The sequence below is a fragment of the Anas acuta genome, chromosome 2 (genome assembly GCF_963932015.1).
Source record: "Anas acuta chromosome 2, bAnaAcu1.1, whole genome shotgun sequence".
Lineage (NCBI taxonomy): Eukaryota > Metazoa > Chordata > Aves > Anseriformes > Anatidae > Anas > Anas acuta.
This window is the reverse complement of record NC_088980.1, coordinates 5,390,322-5,410,606: the sequence shown is the minus strand read 5'-3', so window position 1 is coordinate 5,410,606 and position 20,285 is coordinate 5,390,322. Positions and strand designations below refer to the sequence as shown.

General features: G+C 48.5%; 1 protein-coding gene across 3 annotated transcripts in view; it reads left to right on the top strand.

Annotated features, from left to right (window-relative positions):
- The window catches only part of LOC137852060 (mitogen-activated protein kinase kinase kinase 3-like), a 65,190-nt gene that overhangs the window by 28,021 nt on the left and 16,884 nt on the right, over positions 1-20,285 (top strand). For 2 of the 3 annotated variants that reach the window (XM_068673340.1, XM_068673341.1), the window contains exons 3-7: positions 2,095-2,204; positions 11,057-11,100; positions 12,107-12,206; positions 16,888-17,001; positions 18,423-18,534. In XM_068673340.1, the coding sequence (XP_068529441.1) occupies positions 2,095-2,204; positions 11,057-11,100; positions 12,107-12,206; positions 16,888-17,001; positions 18,423-18,534 (480 nt within the window). The remainder of the gene's footprint in view (positions 1-2,094; positions 2,205-11,056; positions 11,101-12,106; positions 12,207-16,887; positions 17,002-18,422; positions 18,535-20,285) is intronic. The other variant, XM_068673342.1, reaches the window with a different exon arrangement.

The following is a 20,285-nucleotide window of genomic DNA, read 5'->3' as shown; positions in this document are numbered from 1 at the left end:
CAGCTTTTGGACTAAAGGCACGTGTTGTTTCAAGGAATAACATATTTCTGCTGGTGCTTGAGTAGGGTGCTCTGGTACATAGATGTTTCATGCTTCGGTGGCAGAAAACAGGCTTGCTTGCTAGGACAGCAAGAAACCATCTTGTCTTTGTTTTGTACCACTATTCCATGATGGCACGGATGTGTTCTCTGGTTTATGACACATCACGTGTAGGTTTTTATTGTAAAAGAGAAAAAAATGCTCACGTGTTCTTCAGAATCCTCTCCAGCATCAGGTTTTTAGTCGATGGTAATAGAAAGGGGCTGAGTTGGCAGCCTCAGTATTAGAAATCTCTCCTCTTTTGTCCTTTTTTCTTCTAGGCTGAGAAGGTTGGTGGCTGGGCGTTTCTGGAAAGGGGTTAGCTTTAAGCAGTTGGTTTTGGAAATGAGGGGGTGCTTCAAGGAAAGGAAACTTCCTAAGGAAAGCAGGCTTTCGGTCGTGCAGGTGAGGCTGCAGCACCAGGAATTTGGCAGTGATAGGATCCACTTCAGCTCAAGGATCTCTTTTTCAATGGCTTTATTGATGCCATGAACTCATCCTCCACGTCCTAGCTAAGATGTAGATATGGGGAGGACAGCGCTGAGCGGCGTGGTCGTGCTTACAGAAGCCCAGCTCTCAGCCACTGCCTGCTGAAACCCCATTGCCCCGTGACATCGGGGACTGTGCTTTGTGTCATCGCACTCAGGAAACTTTTGTTGTCATTCAGGTTGGAAAAAAAAAAAGGGGTGAGGGGCATTTTAGAGATTACAGCTAGCTTTGGTGGAAAATTCCTGGAGGGTGGTGTGTGGGTTTTTTGTTTTTGTGTGTGGCTTTTTTTTCATTTGTCCCTCCCCTATTCCCTCCCCCCTCCACAAAATAAGTTTTTTTTCTTCTGTTTTTGTGTCTTCTTTTTTTTTTCCTACTACAAAATCTGTCTGGAAAACCAGGCTTGTCCCCAGGGGTCCCTTTTTTCAACAACAACAGAAAGTAGGAAAATTCTGGTTCTTTTGTTTCTCCTTTTTTTTTTTTTTTTTCTCTTTCCTGAACAGGAACAAACCTCCTCATAAACCTCCTCATTTTCTTGAGTGCTTTATTGTGGCATCCCAGGTTATGTTCCCTGCCACCCCTCCCGAAAAACACATCCACACTCACTGAGCAGGGAAATGTGGAAGGGGCGAGGAACTGTACCATTAAGTACTTCATATAGACATGTTAAATATGTAATAAATAAAATAATAAATGTAATATTAAATATATTTATATAGAGACACATCGACTACAATAAAAAGTGTTTTGAGCTTTAAAAGAAATACCAGATTTTCAACTTTTCCCCCTTACTTTAATGAGGTGGCTCTGGGTACCCAGCACGCATGAGAAGCCTTTTTCTTCATCCCTTTTTGTCACAGCTTCAGTCCCGATGTGACCCGGCCACGCATGACACAGGAGGAACAGAAAAAGAGGAGGTGATGTCTGAGCATGAAGATCCACGGCGTACGCATCCCCGGGGAAAAAACCTCCGTGTTTGGGTCCAGCCCCATGCATTTTCATGGCAATTTTTGTCATCTTCATCTTCCTTGCAGACTTGGAGTTAGGTGTACACTCAGCTTGGCATGGGGGTGGTTCAGGTCCTGGAGACGCTTGGTTTTCCACAAAAATCAGGAGCTGGATTCGTATTTATCCAGTGACAGCTGTGTGAACGTAATATTTGCCCTTCCTGACTGGATCACGAGCGTGGCAGCACGCACAGCGTGCCTCTTGTAACAGGTTTCTCGTCCTCTCCCCTGGTTTCTCACTGGCTCTAGGTTTGAAACTCTGAAGGGCCCCATGGGCAGCAGATGTGGCTCTTCTGGGGAATCTCTGTCTCCTGTAATGAAGAAACTTTCATTCCCTACACACGATGGGTTGGGTGGGCTGTGCTGTGTAGTCTTAGAGTGCCTCCCTCCACAGCAAGGCTGCACATCATGGCTTGGGACCCGTTTGGGTTGAAAGATGGCATATGCAATACTATATTTTCACTCCCTGTTTCCAGGGGTGAAGCTACCTTCTGTGCTTCAGTTGTCTTTCCTTCTTTTGCAGATGAAGAAGAAGCTCTGAATTCTATTATGAAGGATTTGGCAGCGTTGGGCAAATGTGGGGGGCTGCTGGACAACAACAGAAATAAAAATAGCGTCCACTCCAGCAAACAGGTAAGGCCTTGCTTGAATCCACCCCAAGCAGAGGTGGGCATGGTGCTCACCAGGCCAGGAGCACGGAGTTTAAATGTTAGAGATGAAGTTAACAAGTGCTGTCGGAGCTCAGCACATCAGAAATAAAATAATTTTACCCCGGTGTAAGCTCTAGGATCTCTTCTTGAAGAGTTGTAAAGAAGCTACAGGCAGCCCCATATCACAGAGGGACAGTGGAGGACCAGAGGATGAAAATGATGCTCCAAATCACTCCTAAATATTGAGACAGAGCCTGAAACTGGTTTTAAATCTCAATTCCCACCCCCAAGGCTCTTCTTTTAGCACTGAATTTAGCAGAATTTGTTACAAGCACTGCAGCTTTAAGAGTTAGATCAGTCAAATGTTTTCTGTTGACGGTGTTGATGAAATTCAATATTCATCACACTCACATTTTACTTCAGATATTTTATAGATGGGCTGCCAACTTTGAGCTGTAGACACCCAGGCTCTTTGGGGAGGAATAATGTCATTCTTATATAAAGTGTTTAAATATTAATTACTGGTGTTTATCTTTGCGCGCCTCAAACAAAACGTTTTGGCCCTGTCGCGTGCTCAGTGTTGATGGAGTGAGCAAAAAGCTCGTCCCTTGAGCAACGTTAGGAGTTATTTGCTGACATTGATATAATATGTAATAGCTGAAGGGGATTTAATAGACGATTTGCATATGGAACAAATAGCATACAAAACTGAAGTTGTGAAGAAAATTCAGTCGTCAGAATACCAAGGCAAGAAAAAAAGGGGGGGGGGGGAATAATTAGGGGTGCTGGGATGCAGCTGGAGAAGTATGCAAGCAAATCCTCTTGGAATCCCTCTTCTAATGCTATGGCTTAGAGGAAGCTTGTAATCAGCGTCACAACTGCTGAATGCATTGCAAGGAAGAAACCAAACTGTCATTTACAGTTGTCGTGCCTATTTTAATGGCATCTGTGCTGCGAGCAAAAAACTCCCGAGTGTAGAGGAAGAAAATCCTTTTCCCAAATCCCCCCAGACTTCCTAGACACATGCAGACGAAAGCACACGCACACGTCGCATGTCTGTTTTCAAGCGTGTCCTGGCGGTAGCAGCTGTCCAAGTTGAATCACTGGAGCTGCGTTCAGCTCAGGCTGAAATAAATCCAAGATGTTTACAGGACTGACCGGAGACGTTTGGAGCTGGCTCTGCAGCTGCAGGCAGAGCAGACGATCCAGCGCAGCTTTGGATGGCTCTGAGGGCAGCATTTTCTGCGAGGCGATGGGTGGGGACCATACCAAGCCATCTCAGGATGCTTGCAGGACAGCAAAACTTTTCAGGCTTGTCTTACATGCCGTGTTTGTTTTCTCACAATGGGAGAAAATTCCTGCTGTCATTTTTGAAAACGATAGCTAGAAACGCTGCAGATGCATGGTTAACCAGATATTTAGTCAAAAATGAGGAAAATAACATTTTTCACTGTCTGAATTGTTAACTACAGAGGTTTCATAAAGTTGAATGCTTGCAAACAAGTTTGTATCCACAGCCCATCCACTCCATATCCTTATACCTCGCTGACAGGGTCACGTTGTGCTCTGCTATCAGCTTGAGAATTGCTGGCTGCCCCGTGCATTTAGTCTTATCCTGTTAGGAATCCAACTGTTCTTCCCAAAGACAACACGGATGCTTGGAAGAGCATTCCCTCCTTTATCATTTTCCTTTTTATCCGTAAGCGGATTGCCCGTAGCTGCCTGCTCAGAATTACTCAGAGCTCTCCGCCGGAGGAGGCGCAAGTAGTCAGCGTCCTGCACCCGTTGCGCATCCGGGGCTGAGGATTCAGACCAGCAGGCCCCCCGAGATGAAGGGCGTTGGAGTTATGTCGAGCTGTTGCTTCACTCAGTTGGCCTAGCTGGAACAAGTCTGGCTCGCAAAACGATGGGAGTCTGGGCTGCGAGGTGGGGAGTGGCCACAGGAGGTGGAATTAGTGGGGACTGGGTTTGTGTTTGCAGCTCACAAACTCTTAATTGACTTGTTTGGGTCTTTTTTTTTTTTTTTTTTTTCTTTTAGGATCTGATGGCAGGAGCTGGGAGGAAATTGTTTTAGGAATATCATGCCTGTGATTTGTTGTTCCTTTGGTACTTGGCGTTCCCACTTTTTTTTACGATGATGTTGGCTGATTCGGGCTGAGCAATGCAACGCACATTCTCCTCTCTTGGACCAGGGCTAAGGCACGGGGCATTTAGATGCTCGATGCTCCTCTTGGGATTCTCATTGTGGGTGTCTGTTACGAGGCCCTGTAGCCACATGCTCACACATTGGTCTGGACATTCAGTTCTCAGATTAAAAAACAAAAGTTATTTTTTTCTGTGGAAGAATGCTCTCTGAGGCATGGGAATCCTTCAGTCGTTGTTCCAAATTTCTGCTGAAAAACATTTTAGAGGAAAATGTGTCGACTAACTGTCTTGTCCCTCTGTGACTTGCAGCATTTTTTCTTTTGGCCCACAAAAAAATGCAACCAAAATGCTACCTCATCCCTGTCTCTTGGAGGGGTTCCTCGGTGCTCTCTTGACAGAAGATGAAATCTGGAGCCTGCCAGATTGTATTGCTGATAGGACTGGGCCACACAAGAAAATAGTCTGTGGTGGCGTGTGCTGCACAATATTTCTTCCCAGAGATAGTGACAGTTTTTCCTTTAGATTGTTTTACGGAGTGAACTTCTCCCGAGGCAAATTGCTTAAAAATCTTTCTTTTTTTTAGTTTGCTTTCCTTACAAATGAGTTTTTGGGACCACAGAGATCATCCTGACGTTATTCCTAGTGCATCCTCTGCTCTGTTATCCCTCCGTTATTCCTTTTATCAGTCCTTTATTCCTCTAGTACGGCTGGAAGGAGTCCTTTCAGGCAGTCCTCTGGACTGAACAAACAGTTTCTAGCAGTTGGCTTGGTTCTTCCGTGATGCGAGAGAAGGGCAGGAGGAAACGGCAGCACAAAGATGTGCATTGTGATCCTGAACGAAAAAGATGAGTGGGATAAGAAGGGAAGCCACAAAGAATTAGCGATCCCAAACAGAACCGTGGAGGAGAAAGCAGCGATTATATTAACGTCTTTTTGCATCTGTTTATATGCACATCCATTTAATTATATAAATAGCACTTGGCAGTGAGCAGTGCGAGGCTGGTTGTCAGTGTTGGGCTTCAGTCTGACGCCGAGGCGTTGGCGTGGGCCTCTGCCCTGGCCGATGACAGCCAGCAGCTCCTCTGCCCCGTTCATTTGGATTGCCAGTTCTCCCACGGCAATAAAGGCTGATACTTGTCGGGAACATTTCCCCGTGCAGGGCAAGTGTCAGACTGACCTAAAAGTTGTTCTTTTAGTAAATTACCTCTGGACTCTCTTTTGGCAAGTTGAACGCAGCATAAGGCTTGCTCATAACCGGGATAAAATATAGCTCATGTTGCAGGGCTCTCTGTAGGTCTTCAAGCAGCCTAAAAAGGAGTTTGGCTTTACCACGTCAGTTTTACTGTTGGGGAATATAATGGGGGTCCGTAAATACCACCTTGAAGATGAGAGTTGGAGAGTTGTTATGAGGAGAGCTGTGGGGTCTTCCCACACCATGGGGGCAGAAGCAAGAGACCAAGAAGGGAGTCGCATTGGCTGGGAAAGTCGTGGCTGGATCTAGCAAAGGCAGTGGGAGTCCCAAGGATTTGGGGAGGAGGCTTCCCCTTGCCTGCTGTGGAATGGACTTGGGTGCTGCAGGGTAACACCCAGCAGAAATCCTGCTGGGAAAAAGCTATTTCATGCCAGGTAGGTGGTTTCGGATGGGCATCTTGGAGTCTGTGATTTGTGCTGCTGCACAAAACCAAAATATCTGTAGCAAGGAGCAGCAAACCCTCTAGACATGATCTTTCCACTGGCCTCAGGGGCTCACATGCTGGTCTTTCTTATTCGGAGGAAGAAAGCTGTAAGGATTCAGGGGGACCTGGCTATCTCGTAGCTCCCACCCACCAGGAGGAGAAGGGGGCAATCCCAGACAAAACCCTTTCTGTCGGCTTTGCTGAAGAGCCCGAAGTGCGTGGGGGTTCTGTGTGGATAATTCCTAATGACGCCGATTAGTCATCTCCTATTGTGGTTTAGGGACACGGTCCAGCTGTCTGGCTTGTAACATACATCCCATTGCTAAAAGCAGGGGTGAGCACAGGACTAATCCAAACAACATGCGGCTTGGGGAGGTAGAGAAGTCCCCTTGGCCTGGCTCTGCGGTGCTTATTTCTCTTGGCTGAAGGCAGAAGTTGAGGAGAAAACCCACCTTTTTGTGGCTTTGTATGAAAGAGTAACTAAATCTCCAGTCCTTGAATGCCACAGTGCTCTGTGGGGTTTTCTCATTGTTTCCTAAGCCAAGAAGTAGAAAATGAAAGAGTTGAAACCGTTTTACCCTCCAGCATGCAGAAATAGATCTCTTTCATTGCCCTTATTTTACCCAATTTTACCCAGAGGGGAAACTGAGGCAAGGTAGGTGTCATGGGTGGGGAAGAGCAAAACTGGAATGTCCCTCTTGGTTCATTCCGGGTTCAGACCAGAATACCATTAGCTGAATTTGAGAGACAACGATGAGAGGAGTCTCAAATTTGAACTTAACCTTAGCTGAGGACTTTAAAGAATGGCAATTTTTGGTGCTTCAGCTCTGGGTGCCGTGCTAACACGCAGGCAGGGGTGTCTTGCAGGGTGTCTGCAGGCAGGACTGGTCATCCCTTCCCTGTCCGTGGTGATGTAGCCAGGATGGCCCTGTGTGGGCGGGTGTCTCCTACCAGTTTGGGCCCATGCCCCCAGTCTGATTGCCCCTCTGGGCAGACAGAGGCTGAGGGTGCTCAGCACCTCCTGTTCCTCCAAAGCCGTTTCCATTTTCGGCCCTGCTACGTGTGCTGCTTCTCTCTGTGTGTGCTTTTATTACAAACAGCAGTCGGCTCTTCGGGGATCTCTCTAGCAGATCATGATTCACCTCGCTTGGAAGCACTTTTTCCATTTCTCTGACATCTCGCCTAATCCCAACCAGCTCGCTCTGGTTCCCCGGTACCTCAGAGGGCTCCAGGGGCCACCCCGTGTCCCCTGCCAAGCCCCTCTCAAGGGCTGTGCTGGACGAGTCCTTTCCCCCTTGCCACCATCGCGTTCCCCTTCACCCTGACCCCAAGCACGTAGCTGCTGCCCTGTCAGCGCTCGGAGGCTGCGGGCTTTTCCTCTTCGAGTGAAACAAGAAGTTTTAAGGAAGGAGCTAAAAATATACCTTCTGGAAAGCCTGGAAAGATGGTGATGTATTTGTGGCCGCCGCAGTGGCTTTGCTTTTCCTTTCCAAAGGCAGATGGCAAGAAAGAATAAAACACCAGGAGCCATTTGTTAGTGAGGCTGGAGGAAATGCCAGCACGAGTATCTCGGGGAAGAAATTATTCCAGAAACGAAGGGAATGACTGTGGTATTTCCTGTCAGTGTTGTCGCTGGTTTTGTTTGTGTCGCAGCAGGGCCTCAAGGCGCCATTTGAGACGCGGGCTCCCCGGTGCCACGTTGGATGCAAATGTGGAGCTTGCTGAAGTACGTGCAGCCCAGGAGACCCAAGGTCTACATTTTGGACCTGGCTGCTCTGCTTCATCTCCTCGTGTCCTAGCACCACAGTGTCCCCTGCTTGCTTTCGAAGTTGTCCATGAAACCATAGCAGGCATCTACTGCAGCTTGCCGTGAGGGCTGATTCCTCACAGCAGGGCCTTACCCCTCACCTCTGTGTTTAACACACGCCCTCCTTAGACATCTTGCCCCCTTCTCCTTTATCAATTAATGGCCTCCTGATTGTGGGGCAGAAAGAGTCCGTCATTAACCTCATTTGCCATCTGACAGCAGTGAGGCCTAGGCAGGGTGAGCAGCACGGCCTGGGTTGTGCAAGGAGGAGTCACTGTTGTCATAACTCCTCACAAAATTACAGAAGTGAGGGGTGAGCAGCAGCCTGCACAACCGGTGCCTCTTCCACCTCAACGCCCTCATGTCATGTTGAGCTCCTGACAGAAAAGAGGCTGATTTTGCCTCCTCTTCATCACGTGTTTGAAGCCCTGGATGCAGGCTCGTGTGAGGTTTAACTCCGGCGCTTGGCATTGCCCCAGGCTCCCTGTGTGATCTCAAACGAGCTGCTCTGAACCAGATTTCCATGGGTGTAAAAAATCACAGCCCACTCCAGCCTTTAGGAAGTGCTTTGCATCCTCCCGGGACTTCCTAGCGCTTTGGGCACTGCCCACTTTTTTTTTTTTGAAGGAAAAAAGTATCTGTTGCCGGTGGCGGTGATGAATTCAGCTTGAGCAGTGAGTCAAAAACGTGAGCAAGCCAAGGGAAAATAACTGTAACCAACTCCTCAGAACACATACATGTATATACATACATGTTTTTCCCCTCTTTTGAATACTTACGTGTTTAAGATCTTGCTTTCTTTGAGGGAGGCAAGAGCTTAGTGGTTTTTACATCACCCCAAACCCTGATAATCTCATGAACAAACGAAGTGGCTTTTCGATCCTCTGATGCAGCCAGGGTGTTCGCTGCTTTGCTCAGAAAAAGAGCGGAGCAATGTGGGGCAGCTGGCCTGCTTCTGTTGGCTTCGGGCCACCGCACATCAGCCCTGTTGTTGATGTGGAAGAAAAGGATGCAGCAGGGTCGTGGCTCTTTTTTTTTCCTTTTCTTCTCTCTCTGGAGCTTTACACAAGTGTTTTGACGTTTCCCGGCCACAAGCTGTTTTTTAAAACTTGTTTGTCTGCGAGGTTGGTTTTGCTCAGCACAAACACGCCGCGGCTGCTCCATCCCAGCTCAGCGCAGCTTTCAGGTCTGTGCTGAAAGTGAAACCTGTGTTTTGAAAGGTTTCCTGCAGTGAGGCTGGAGCTGCGTGAGCTTTTCCCCTTACACGTCCTGCTCTTTTGTAAGGAGAAACCTCGAAAGTTCCTCGTCCTGATTTTTCTCTTGTTTTGGAAGAGGACTCTCCAGGGCTGCATGCTGCGAATCCACTCTGGCTGATTTGCTTCCAGCATCCAGGAGAGGTGAATTAATTAGCCAGGCCCTGTTCAGATAAAATATCTGAATATTTTATTCAGATAAATGAAATAAAAAATGGCAGGAGAGCTCATTTCATGTTTTATTTTATTTTATTTTTCCTTTTCCAAGCTGATAATCAGACTTGGCAATTCCACATGTATTTGGCTGTCTCTGTAGAGTGATTCAGACCCTCAACATTGTTCTGTTATGGCCATTTTTTCTTTTCAATTTTGGACTGTTTTGTCCAAAAATACCTGGATTTGTATTTTAATGCTTTGGGCCTGGTTGTAGAAACAAATCACGAGTTTGAGCAAACATCGTGGGGCTGGAGAGCCGGCTGCAGACACCGAGGTGATGTAAGTGCCTGTAACGCTGCTGAAAAGCCCCATTTTGTGATGGTTCTTCCAGTCCTGTCTGGAAATGCCAGAAGCAGAGCTAAAAGGGATGTGTTTCAGGTGATGCAGCGTGCTACCCTCTATCTGCCAGGGCTTTTAAGCTTTTTGACTGAGTCTTCTCTAGGCTTAACTGCCTGAACTCCGTTGGGTGTTCGCAGAGCTCAGGGAGCTGCCTGTTTAAAAATAAACCTAAGGACACCCGGCCAGCTCATTTTCCTCATCGGAGTCAAAGCTGTTTTGCTGCAGCTCTGCTTTCCCTCTGAGAGGATGGAAAGTGTGCCTTCATGTGCTGGAAATCCAGGGTTAGAGATAAGGCCCTCGCTCAGGAAGGGCTGTCATCCACCCAGGCAGGGATTATTCCCGGTGGCGAGGGACCAAGTCCTCCCTGGGGTTGTACTTTTGAAGGAGGTGGTGAGTTTTTTTTCTCCATAGGATGAAAGCCAGTGTTTGAGGAAGGTGGTGGGGATTAGTGGGAGCAGAGCCCTGGTTCACTGGGGTGACAGCGTGGTCTGGGAAGTAAAAGGGTTTTTCATCTGCCTTGGATGCCATTGGAAAGTCCTGGCACGAGCCAAGGGATGCTAGAAGGATGCTTGGCTCAGGCTCAGTCTGAGAAGCTGAATGAATGAAAAGGCTTCTTTTGGTCTTACGATAGCTGCTAAATATACACAAGTAGAGGAGGGAAGAAGTGGCTTTTACTGGTGTCTGTGTGGTTGTGTTCCCAGTCTGCCCATGAATCCACTGGAACTTATTTGGGCAAAGCTGAAGGTTTCTCCTGGGGTGAGCAAGAGTTCAGGGTGCGTATTTACTGTGTGTGGAGTAGCGATACCTGATATACTTTGCTTCTTGCCCTTTTGCCCCTGTCTAAGTGCAATTTATTAATATTATACACGTGAGTCATGGAGTGATGGAGGTTGGAAGGGACCTCTGGAGATCATTTAGTCCAAGCCCCCAGCTCGAACGGGGTCACCTGGAGCACATTGCGCAGGATTGTGACCAGGGAGGTTTTGAATATCCCCAGAGAAGGAGACTCCACAACCTCTCTGGCCAGCCTGTCCCAGCACTCTGTCACCCTTGCTGTAAAGAAGTTTTTCTTCATGTTCAGGTGGAGCTTCCTGTGCTTCGTTTTGTGCCTGTTGTCTCTTATCCTGTCACTGGGCACAACCGAAAAGAGTCTAGCCCCATCCTCTTGACATGAGTAAGTGTCCTCTTGTTTACAGAAGACTTTTTTTTTTCTTTGGCAAGTACACTTATTAGCAAAGCAGTGGAGTTTCCCCAAAGTCCAGCAGGAAACTTGGCCCTAAATAGATCAGACACCCAGCAGAGTTAGGGGAGTCTCCCTGAGAACTGCTCTGCGGTTTGGATCTGCCTGTCAGGCTGGGACACGCTTTGGGACCTAACTCTTTTCTGTTTTTAATTTCAGCAGCGAAATGTCAGGATCAAGTTTGAATATGAAGGAGAGAAGAGGTATGTACCCACCCCAGTCCCCTTCCGTGTACAGGGACAAATTACCCTTTTTACCCAACAATGTCCCACTGACTTCAGCCAGCTGCAGATGAGCTCACAGCAGGATTAATTCCCCTGAAATCAACTACGATTTTATATGCAAGAGCCTTGCCTCATCATCCTGTTCTCCATAGTACCTCCTGGGATTTGCATGCGCTCAAAGTGCTTCCAAACTGGAAGTCATTAAATGCCTCTTACCAGGGACGTAGGGTGCCCAGTTGGATCCTTTTCTCTTTTTAATTCTTGAGCCTTGCTGAACCGCAGCTGAGCTGCAAGTCTACAGAAACGTGTCCTTTGATTAGCAGCCTGTGACACTTACTTAAGATAACCAGATTTTAGGCACGGGTCCCATAAAAATAGAGCTGGGAGTTAAAGCCTGCACGCCCTTCCCTACTTGACATTTTCATGGAATCACCTCTGCTCGATGCTCAGTGAGTGTGGCAGGGCAGGCCACAGGGCTGGAAACTCACAGACTCACAAAATTGCATGGGAGAAACAAAGAAAATTCAAATAATGTCAGTGTAAGGCTAGCCTGTACCTGTTGACATGTACCTCTCGAGTGCCTGCATGTGATGGTACAGGAGAGTCACAGGATGCCAAACTGAGCCATTCCCTCCCTGCTCAGAGCCACTCGCTGAAAATGGAGGTGATAAATCACTCCCTGACGTGTGACCTAGGGCTTCTCTCATGAATTGCTGCTGGATTTTCTTCTTTTCAACATGTAAACAGGAGGGGGGAGGAACAGAGAAGCTGCACTAGGATTTTTGGTAGATATTCTTTAAGGGTAGGTCAAGTCTCCTCTTGGGCGTAGCAGCTAAGCAGCATTTTTACGAGTGTAAAAGCAAGGAGCAAGCTCTGTGTTCTGTGATAGAATACCAGTCCTTATTTCTGAATTGTCAGTCTAATTCTGAATCCCAATATGCTTTTACTAACTCGATACTACTGCTATGTTTGTTTGCAAATCCAGGATCATCCAGTTTCCAAGACCAGTCAAATTCAAAGAAGTGGTGCAGAAAGTCACGGATGCTTTCGGACAGACGATGGACTTGGTCTGTGTGAACAATGAGGTACTCTTCTCTTTATGGCTAAAGGATAGTTTTAGGGTACCTGCTGCTCACTTTGGAATTGAGTAACAGTTTGTTCTGAAGGCCATGATTTAATTTTGTACATTTATGTGAAGAAAAATATTCTTACTTTGTAAGAATTTTTACAAATTCTTAGTAAGAGTTAGTATTCTTACTAGTATTCTTACTAGTAGGCATACAAGAGCTGTTGTGCAGATGCCTTTTGGTTGTATTCTCTGACTCCAAGCCAGGCTTTCTCCTTCTTAAAATAATTTCAGTTAAGGCTTATTAATTGATGGCATAAGTAAATTGATCTTCCCCCAGAAAAAAAACATACCCAAATTCAGGGAGGTGATGGAGACATTGTCTGCACAGTCAGCAGCTGCCGGTGTTTCTCCATGAACACTACTTGGACCAGATAGGGCCAAATTTCAGAGTATTTCTTGCTGGTGAGGGCACACATGGGGCAGAGAACAGCACAGCTGAGACCAAATGGCTTTCATGAGAGCCACATGAAGTGAAAGACTACTGCCTGCTTGGGTTGGATGTGAAGCCTCCTCATCTTGGGAGCAGCTTCAGGAGCATGCTGAAGTCCAGAGGATGAGGGACAGTGTGAGTAAACCAGCATACTTCATCCAGCACTGATTTTGTTTCCCCTGAAGTGGCAGAACCCTGTGCATTTTCTTGTGAGCAGGTTTGCAGTGAAATGTGCCTCGCTGTAGGTTCCTCTAGCGGGTCCTGTGGCCACATTCAGATGGCCAAGAAACCCTCCCTCTGCTATCCTTGCATGTTAAGGCTTGAAAACCTTTCTACTCTGACCTTCCATTGAACACAGACCACTTTATTATTTTTAACCTGTTCCTTGGGCTCAGCACTGGGTCTGAAAGGAGCATATGCAGGCTGCTGCTGAGGGCCTTCACCTAGAAGGGGGCCATCCTTGGGTGTCAGCTCTGGTACGCTCAATGTTTTCTTGTGAGGCACCTCCCCTTCCCTTCCAGTTAAGATTGAACCCAACAGAAGTTGCTGTTCTTTATTAATAGATACCTCACGATACCAACGTGTCCTCTGGGCTTTAGCTTTGAATGCGGTCTGGTTTCTAATCTCGGGCATTCTCTGACAGCCCTCCCGGGAACAGCTCGCCATTGAATTCTCCAGGAATGACTCATTTCATTCCAGGTTTCTTTCCACTGGAAGAGAGAACTTTTTTCCAACAACAGCAAACAGAAGCTTAAATAGTGCGTTTTATCCTATTTTAGAGACTGTAATCCTGGGCATGTGCAGAGAACACAGCGGGACCCTAAGCAGGCCTTTGGGTAATCCTAACTTCATAGGGCTAAGGAGGGCCTTCAGTGGTTTGTTGCTGTTTTTATATACATCAAAATTCTTCTTTATGAGGAACTATATATTTGGGAAGCAGTAGCAATTCAGGGTGCTTGTGGCAGAAACCTTATAAACAGACAAACACTGACCTTTGGGGAAATAAACCATATGTCCCCATGGTGACCCTCCAGGGCCTGTAGTGTGCTCTCAGCCTTGTTTAGTCTCACATCTTCAAGTCTCAGAGGTAGTTTGTCCACAGACTCATTCCAAGGACATCTTTCACCCTTTCTTCATACTCAAGGGGAGCTCTGCAGCAACTCTTCGTAGCTCCTGGTTGTTTCTCTTGCCGTAGTGCCTTGTAGGCCGAAATTACACGGAGGGCTGCGGTCCCATACAAAGTCTGACTAAATGGCAGTCCCTGTCCTAGAGAAACAAGAGCCTTGAAGCTAAGGTGGACGAGATGAGCATGCCAGCTGGGTGGAGCAGGGGCACACATGATTCACATCCTGGTGGGCCCATGGAATCAGCGGGTTTGGGCTGGTGCAGATAAGAGTGGGGCCTGGCTGTGGTGTCCCACACAGGGCATGTCTGCACGGTAGCAGCACAGCCAAATCGGGTCATGGAATCAAACCACGAGACTTCTAGAAATCTGGCTGTGTTATGGCTTGTAAGAGTGTCTTCTACAACAAGTGCTCTCTGAATTTGCTCCGTGCTCGCTGCCCAGCAGCTGCTCCAGGTGTGGTGAGGCGTTCTCCTGTCCCACCTCTGTCAGCAGCTTGTGAGGTGACCTTGTGCAGATCACTGAACCTCTGCGTGCCTCCAGTTCCCCTCTGAGACCTCCCTTTGAGCGTTGCTTTGGAGGCAACCATCACTTCTCAGCATCATTTCAGGAGGCTGAGGGGAGTTAAAGCCTAGGGAAACAGTAGAAGCTCCACTGGGGGGGGGAGGGCTGTGTAAAAGCATATTTAACAAACCTTTGTCGAGAATTGTTGATGCCAGTCAGCCCTGTATGGGGCAGGAAGATGAACTAATTGACCTCTCAGCTTTTTCCCTAACCCCGTTTCCTACTATTCTTTGGCTTTCTGCAGTGTCTTACGCAGTGAGTCCGAGCAATAAAGCTGTGGCTGGTGAAAACTCACCCTATGAAATCGCTTTCTTAGGCTTATTTCTTGGACCTATATTTAATTCCATGCCTATATCTGTCCCTGATACCCATGTGTGCCCCAGTGTAGAAGCCAAAAGGAGCAAAATCTACTTGCCAGATGCGGGTGATCGGTAAAGCCAAGCCAAACACTGGCTCCAGGCCCTGGGAGGGCAATTTCTGCCTGATATTTTTGGCTCCTCAGGAGCAGGCATGCGAATGTGTTAATGTTGTGAGCCTGGAGTGAGCTGCAGAACATTTTGTTCACAGCAGCAGCTGAGGGGTTGCAGCTCTGAACGCTTGTGAGGAGCTCGGTAAGGAGATGGGTGAGCAGCGTGTGGGACCCGTGAGCTGTGCTTTAACCTCCTGAAAGCCCCGAGTGGTTGGTACCTGCCTGGGGAGCACTTTCTCCTCACACACGACCCGTACTGGGAATCTATTTCCAGCCTGGCTTGTGAGGCCCAGCCCAGACAACACTGCTGGTGGTGTTCTCTGCCAAACCCCACTTGGTTAGGTTCATCTTCTTGAATTTTTCCCCAGCTGGTTTGGTTGAGGACTTGAGTCCCCTCCTTGACAGACTACAGAGCACTCCGTGGCAGGGCTTTCTCAGGTTCCTCCTAGAGGCCTTTTCTGACACAGAAACATTGAAATAGTTTTTGGACAGAGGCTGCACAACCGAATTCACATGGGTGAGTGTGCTGAAAGCTTTGATCTAGGGTCTCTTGTGGCTTTTTGTAGAAATTTATCAACCGTGTTTGTGTACTGTAAAGCAGAACACCCCTGGCTCAGCCTGGGGTAGGTGTAAGCTCAGGCCTCCCTCCTACCCACAGCTTTGATCTCTTGAGGGATGACGATGTTAAGCCCGGTGTTTAGCCTCTAAAAGAGGTAGCCTGTGTGTGACCCAGCTCCCTGTCTGCAAAACGGGGCTGAAAGCTGACCTCCCTTTCACCCAGGAGAGGAGAAACACCACCTAAACCTTGAGGTGCCCGCACAGCAGCCACGCAAACACCTGAAATGAAGCTTGGCAGGCTCAGGCTGTGGTCTGGGGGTGGAAGAGGTGACTGGAGGAGTTCCCTGAGACGAAACCTTGTCTGTGTTGGCCGGGGCCTTCCCTTGACCTGCTCATCCCCAAAGCCCTGGCCTTAGTGCACGCGGTCGGAGGCGTGTTTACCTTCAGGCCAGCAGCCAAAACGGTGGCAACACCTTGGGATGGATCAAAAAGGGAGACACAGGCAACGTTTGAGCATCTTTTTCTTGGGCAGTGGATCTGAGGCATGTTTGCTGTGGCTGGGACATGAACTCTGAGCACCCAGAGAGCTGCCTTTCACAAGGGCAGGGCTCCCAGTTAGGCCAGTGGGGCTTTACTGGGCGCTGTGGCCGCCCGGTCCCTTTGGTAAGCAGATCCCGTGTGTGCTTTGGCACAGGCAGGAGCCTGACGTGCTCTGCTGGCTGCTCTTGGTGCCAGCACCCTGGGCAACCTACAGAGTCTGCAGCCTGCTTTGTAGGGCATTGGGGGCAAATAGTTGCATTTTGGGCACTGGGAGCTTTGCAGTCCCTCTGCGGGATGTGGTACAGCACACAGCGATGTCAGGGGGTCGAATTCCCTCAGGAGGTAGGAGGGGAAACTCTGTTTACCATCTAAAAAGCAGAGCTGAATCTGTCCTGCTGGGTGTCAAAGAAGCTGTTCTGGCAGGGAAAGCGGCGCACACCCCTCACAGCAAAGGGTTTGAGGCCAGTTTTTGAGGTGTTCCTGTCTCATCTGATGCCCGGACACTGGGGAAGCTGTCAGTGCACAGAAACTCAAACTCTTCCACGGAGGAAACCCAAACTCCTCTTAAGCACGGGGCTGATTTGGCGTGGGATAGCAGCAGGTCCTGTCTACAAACTCCCAGATCAGAGCAGCCCCAGAACGGCAGGCAGCAAGGCTTCGTCTCAGCCCTCTCCTCTGACCGCTCGCTGAATTGGTGAGCTGACCTTTAAGCTGTCTCCTCGCAGATGGTTTGTGTTGTGATTCTTGCGTCCGTTCCACGGTAGATGAGAACTTGGAAGAAAACACTGCAGCTCGACGAGCTGGAGGGCATGGGGTCTCTGTTTTCCATCCGCCTCCTCGGGTTCCTCCCTCGTCCCCCCATTCCCAAGCTGCTCACGGTGAGGATCTGGCTTCCTTTGTTTACCCAGCGGTGTGACACTGCCGTGCTCCGGTGTTTGTTCAATCCCTTCCAGCTCCTGATCCCGCTGAAATCCCAGGAAGACTTGGACAAAGCGCTGGAGCAGTTGGAGCTGAGCCCTTCCCTGAAGAGCCTGCGGATCCTCGTCAGCGCTCCAAAGAAAGCCAATGTGAGCTCCTCACCTTCTCTCCTCTTTCGTGTCCAAAGTGAGGCGCCTCGTTATTGCCTTGGGGAGGGGGAAAAGTCTCCTGATGGAGGGAGAGCTGGGCCTCGGGGGGTCTGAAAGCTTCCTGGAGACCAAGCTCAGTTCCCTCCCACTCCTCCTGCAACCTCTGAAGGGTTAAAGCTGTACTGATCCTCAAACTAGGAAGCCCCCAGGGAACCCTCTTGTTTTATTTTTTGGCCTGGGGAGTCTGTCACCCTTCCTCTGCATCCCCTCCACATGCAGCAGGAGGTGCTGGCTGTCCCCGTGACCCAGCACAGGGACCCTTCCCTCCTTGTGGTGCTGAAATCCTAACAGCCAGGGGGGAACAACCCAGAGAATCCTTCAGTGTCACGCGGGACTGTCTCTTTTTTTTATTATTATTATTATTTGTTTTTATTTATTTATTTTCCCTGAGCTCAGTGGTTTTGCAGCTAAGCCTGTTAGCTTGACCTCGCCTGCACGGAGCGCCTTGCCAAAGCACATGTCGTTCTGCCCCAAGCACAGGCTGTAAAACAAGAGATTTGCAGATGTTGCAACTCTTGTTTCTCCCTTATATTTCCTAGAAGTACCAGAGAGGCTGAGAGCCTTGAAACTCCTAGTGCTTGTCCTTGCAGCACTTGGGTTTCCTCTGCTCTTTTTGAGAGCTGCCCAAAAGGTGCAGGGAGCAGAGTCCCAGGGGGAAACCGAGCCATCATTTGGGATTTCCTAAATCCACTTGCTCCTAGCTGCAGCAATATTGCAGCATTATGCCAGCTACTTCAGAGCGGGGCAGCCAGGCAGATGCACGTATCCCTTTGGAGCTGGTGGAGCTTTTCCTGAAGCATGGCAACACATACTGCAGGTGAGGGGATCACTCTGAGGTCATACACAAAATCCTCACAAAATCACAACGCCCTGTAGCACGGTACGTTGGTGAGATTGGCCACCAGCAAGTCCTGCCAGTATAACTCAGGCTGCACTTAACTTACCAGCTGGATTGGAAATTCTTTGCAGTCCTTCTCTGTATTCCCTAGCGAAGACTGATTGCTGTCTGCTCTGGTACAGAGGAACCTCTGCAGTGCTTGGTCTGCCACTGAGGGAGCACAGAGGAGAAGTTTTTGGGGTCACAAACGTGGTTTCAGGGCAAGGATCAATCTCCGTACCAATCCTGAAATCAGGCAGTGCAGGAACAGTCTGTATGTCATGTCTGTATTTATTTTTGCTGACTGGGCCTCAATTTTACTATTTGACAGTGTTTTAGTAACAGATGTAACTTGTGAGAGATTTTGGGGTCTTTTTTTTTAATGCTTCTTGGGTGGTATGGCTGTAAGGAGTCACATACAGGATTTCACGGGGTGCCTCTGCCAAGGGGCAGAGTCTGATCGTTCCCTTTGTCTGATCCCCAGCTCCTCCAGCCAAACAACAGCAAGCAGCACGAGATGAGGATCTCCAGATCCATGGGGGATATCATGGGATCCCTGTACAAGGACTCCGAGAGGACGCGGAAATACTCAACAGGTTGGTGAGATGTGGTGCTCTGGGGGGTGCTGGTGCTATTACAAGCAGGACCACCATTCCCTTTCTGTTTTCCCTCACAATCCCTGTAAGTATTATGGTCTGCTGTCTACCCCGAGGTCTCCCACCAGTATTTCAGTGCAGTTACAGCTTATCCTCAGCCTGAGGAAGAAACTGCAAGGATGTGGCCAAGGTTGTGGTGAGCAGCAGGTCCAGTCAGGCGTGGAAATGAAGGAAGAGCAGATGATCTGAGGTGTAACGTGAGGGGGAAAACGTAGTGATAAAAACCTCCAGGGAATTTGAGCTTCATCGAAGTGAAGAGTGAGGATCTTATGTGGTCTTTTCTTCTGTTTTCTGTGCCTGAGTTGGTGCTTTTCTTGCTTTCTGAAATAACTTGGAGCGTTTTGAAATGCTAAGTGCTGCTGGCAGTCTGTCTGTAGGACCTTTTGGGCGAGAATCCTTGGGGGATTTTGTAGAGAGAGAAGTCTTGTGCAGCACCGGCAAAGCAGCCCGTCGGTCCGTATAGCAGGGCTGTCAGTCTGCACCTTACAGCAGGCAGGCTCAGTGATTTTGTCTAGTAGTGAATGTTCCCTGCTACATCCGTGGGTGATGCTTACACGGGCATTTCTACAGAGCCCCAGTGTGCTCATCCAGTTATTTCCCATCTGTAAAGTGGGGCTCTCAGATACGCGAAGATATCCTTCACCCTCCAAAGAGCATCTCTATCAATACAGCCTGAAAGCTTCCAAACTCTGTGCAGCAAAGAGTATTGTTCTCCAAGGATTCGCCCTTTCTGTCTCTCACAGTCTGCGCTGCCTTGATAACACATCCTTTGGTTTGCTGCGGCTCAGACAATGACATAGAAAGAAATTTCCTTCTAGGGTAGGTCCAGTTTAGCCTCTTGTGCAGCAATGCCCAATTCTGAAAGAAGCCAGCTGTGGGTGCTGCGTGTACCAGAGCTCTCTGTGGTCCTGTTGCTGGGATGTGCCAGCGATATCTTTTTCTGTTGTATTTTTTTGTTTGTTTGTTTTCTAGCTTTCATAGCTCTTGAGAGTGTGCCCAGAATCTGGCAGAGTTTATAGATGGTTCTGAATGAAATGCAGACACGAGGACATGGCAAAGCCCAGAGCCTCAGCAGAAACTGCTTGAGCAAAACATCTCTGAAGGGAATTTTTTGGCACTAGCTAAGCTGTTAACATAACCCAGTGAAGAGCTGCGGCACCGTGAGCTGTCACTGATGTGTGAACTGAGTGTAATAGGCAGAATTGATCCTGTGTGCAGTGAGAAAATTGATCCTTGCATGCAAACTGCATCCCAAACAGGATCTTTGGTGCTTTTGCATCATTAGCTGCCCTTGCCACAGCCATCCCTCTTTTATTCCTGTGCAAACCACAACTCTCGCTCTTAGTTTGGACAGAGCCTGCAACAAACCTGCATGGCAGCAGCCCTCCAGGCGTCTTTGTAGCTCTTTGGGCTCCGTATGAAGCTACCACAGCCCACTTACAGGGGTTGTTGCAATCCAGCAGCTTCGTTTTGATGACTTCTGGAGTCAGATCTGGGCTCTCCAGCAGCTGGACAGAAACTTCAGCGAGCTGAAAGGGCGAGCAGAATGGCAGATGGAACAGAGAGCTGAAGAGCAGGCCTTAGACAGGCAGAAATATAATCCTGTGTTGTGTTTCCCTGGATTCAGTTTGGTGGATAATCAAAAATCATCCTAAGAGGTTGGGGTTTCTGTAGGAGAATCCGTTCTCCGC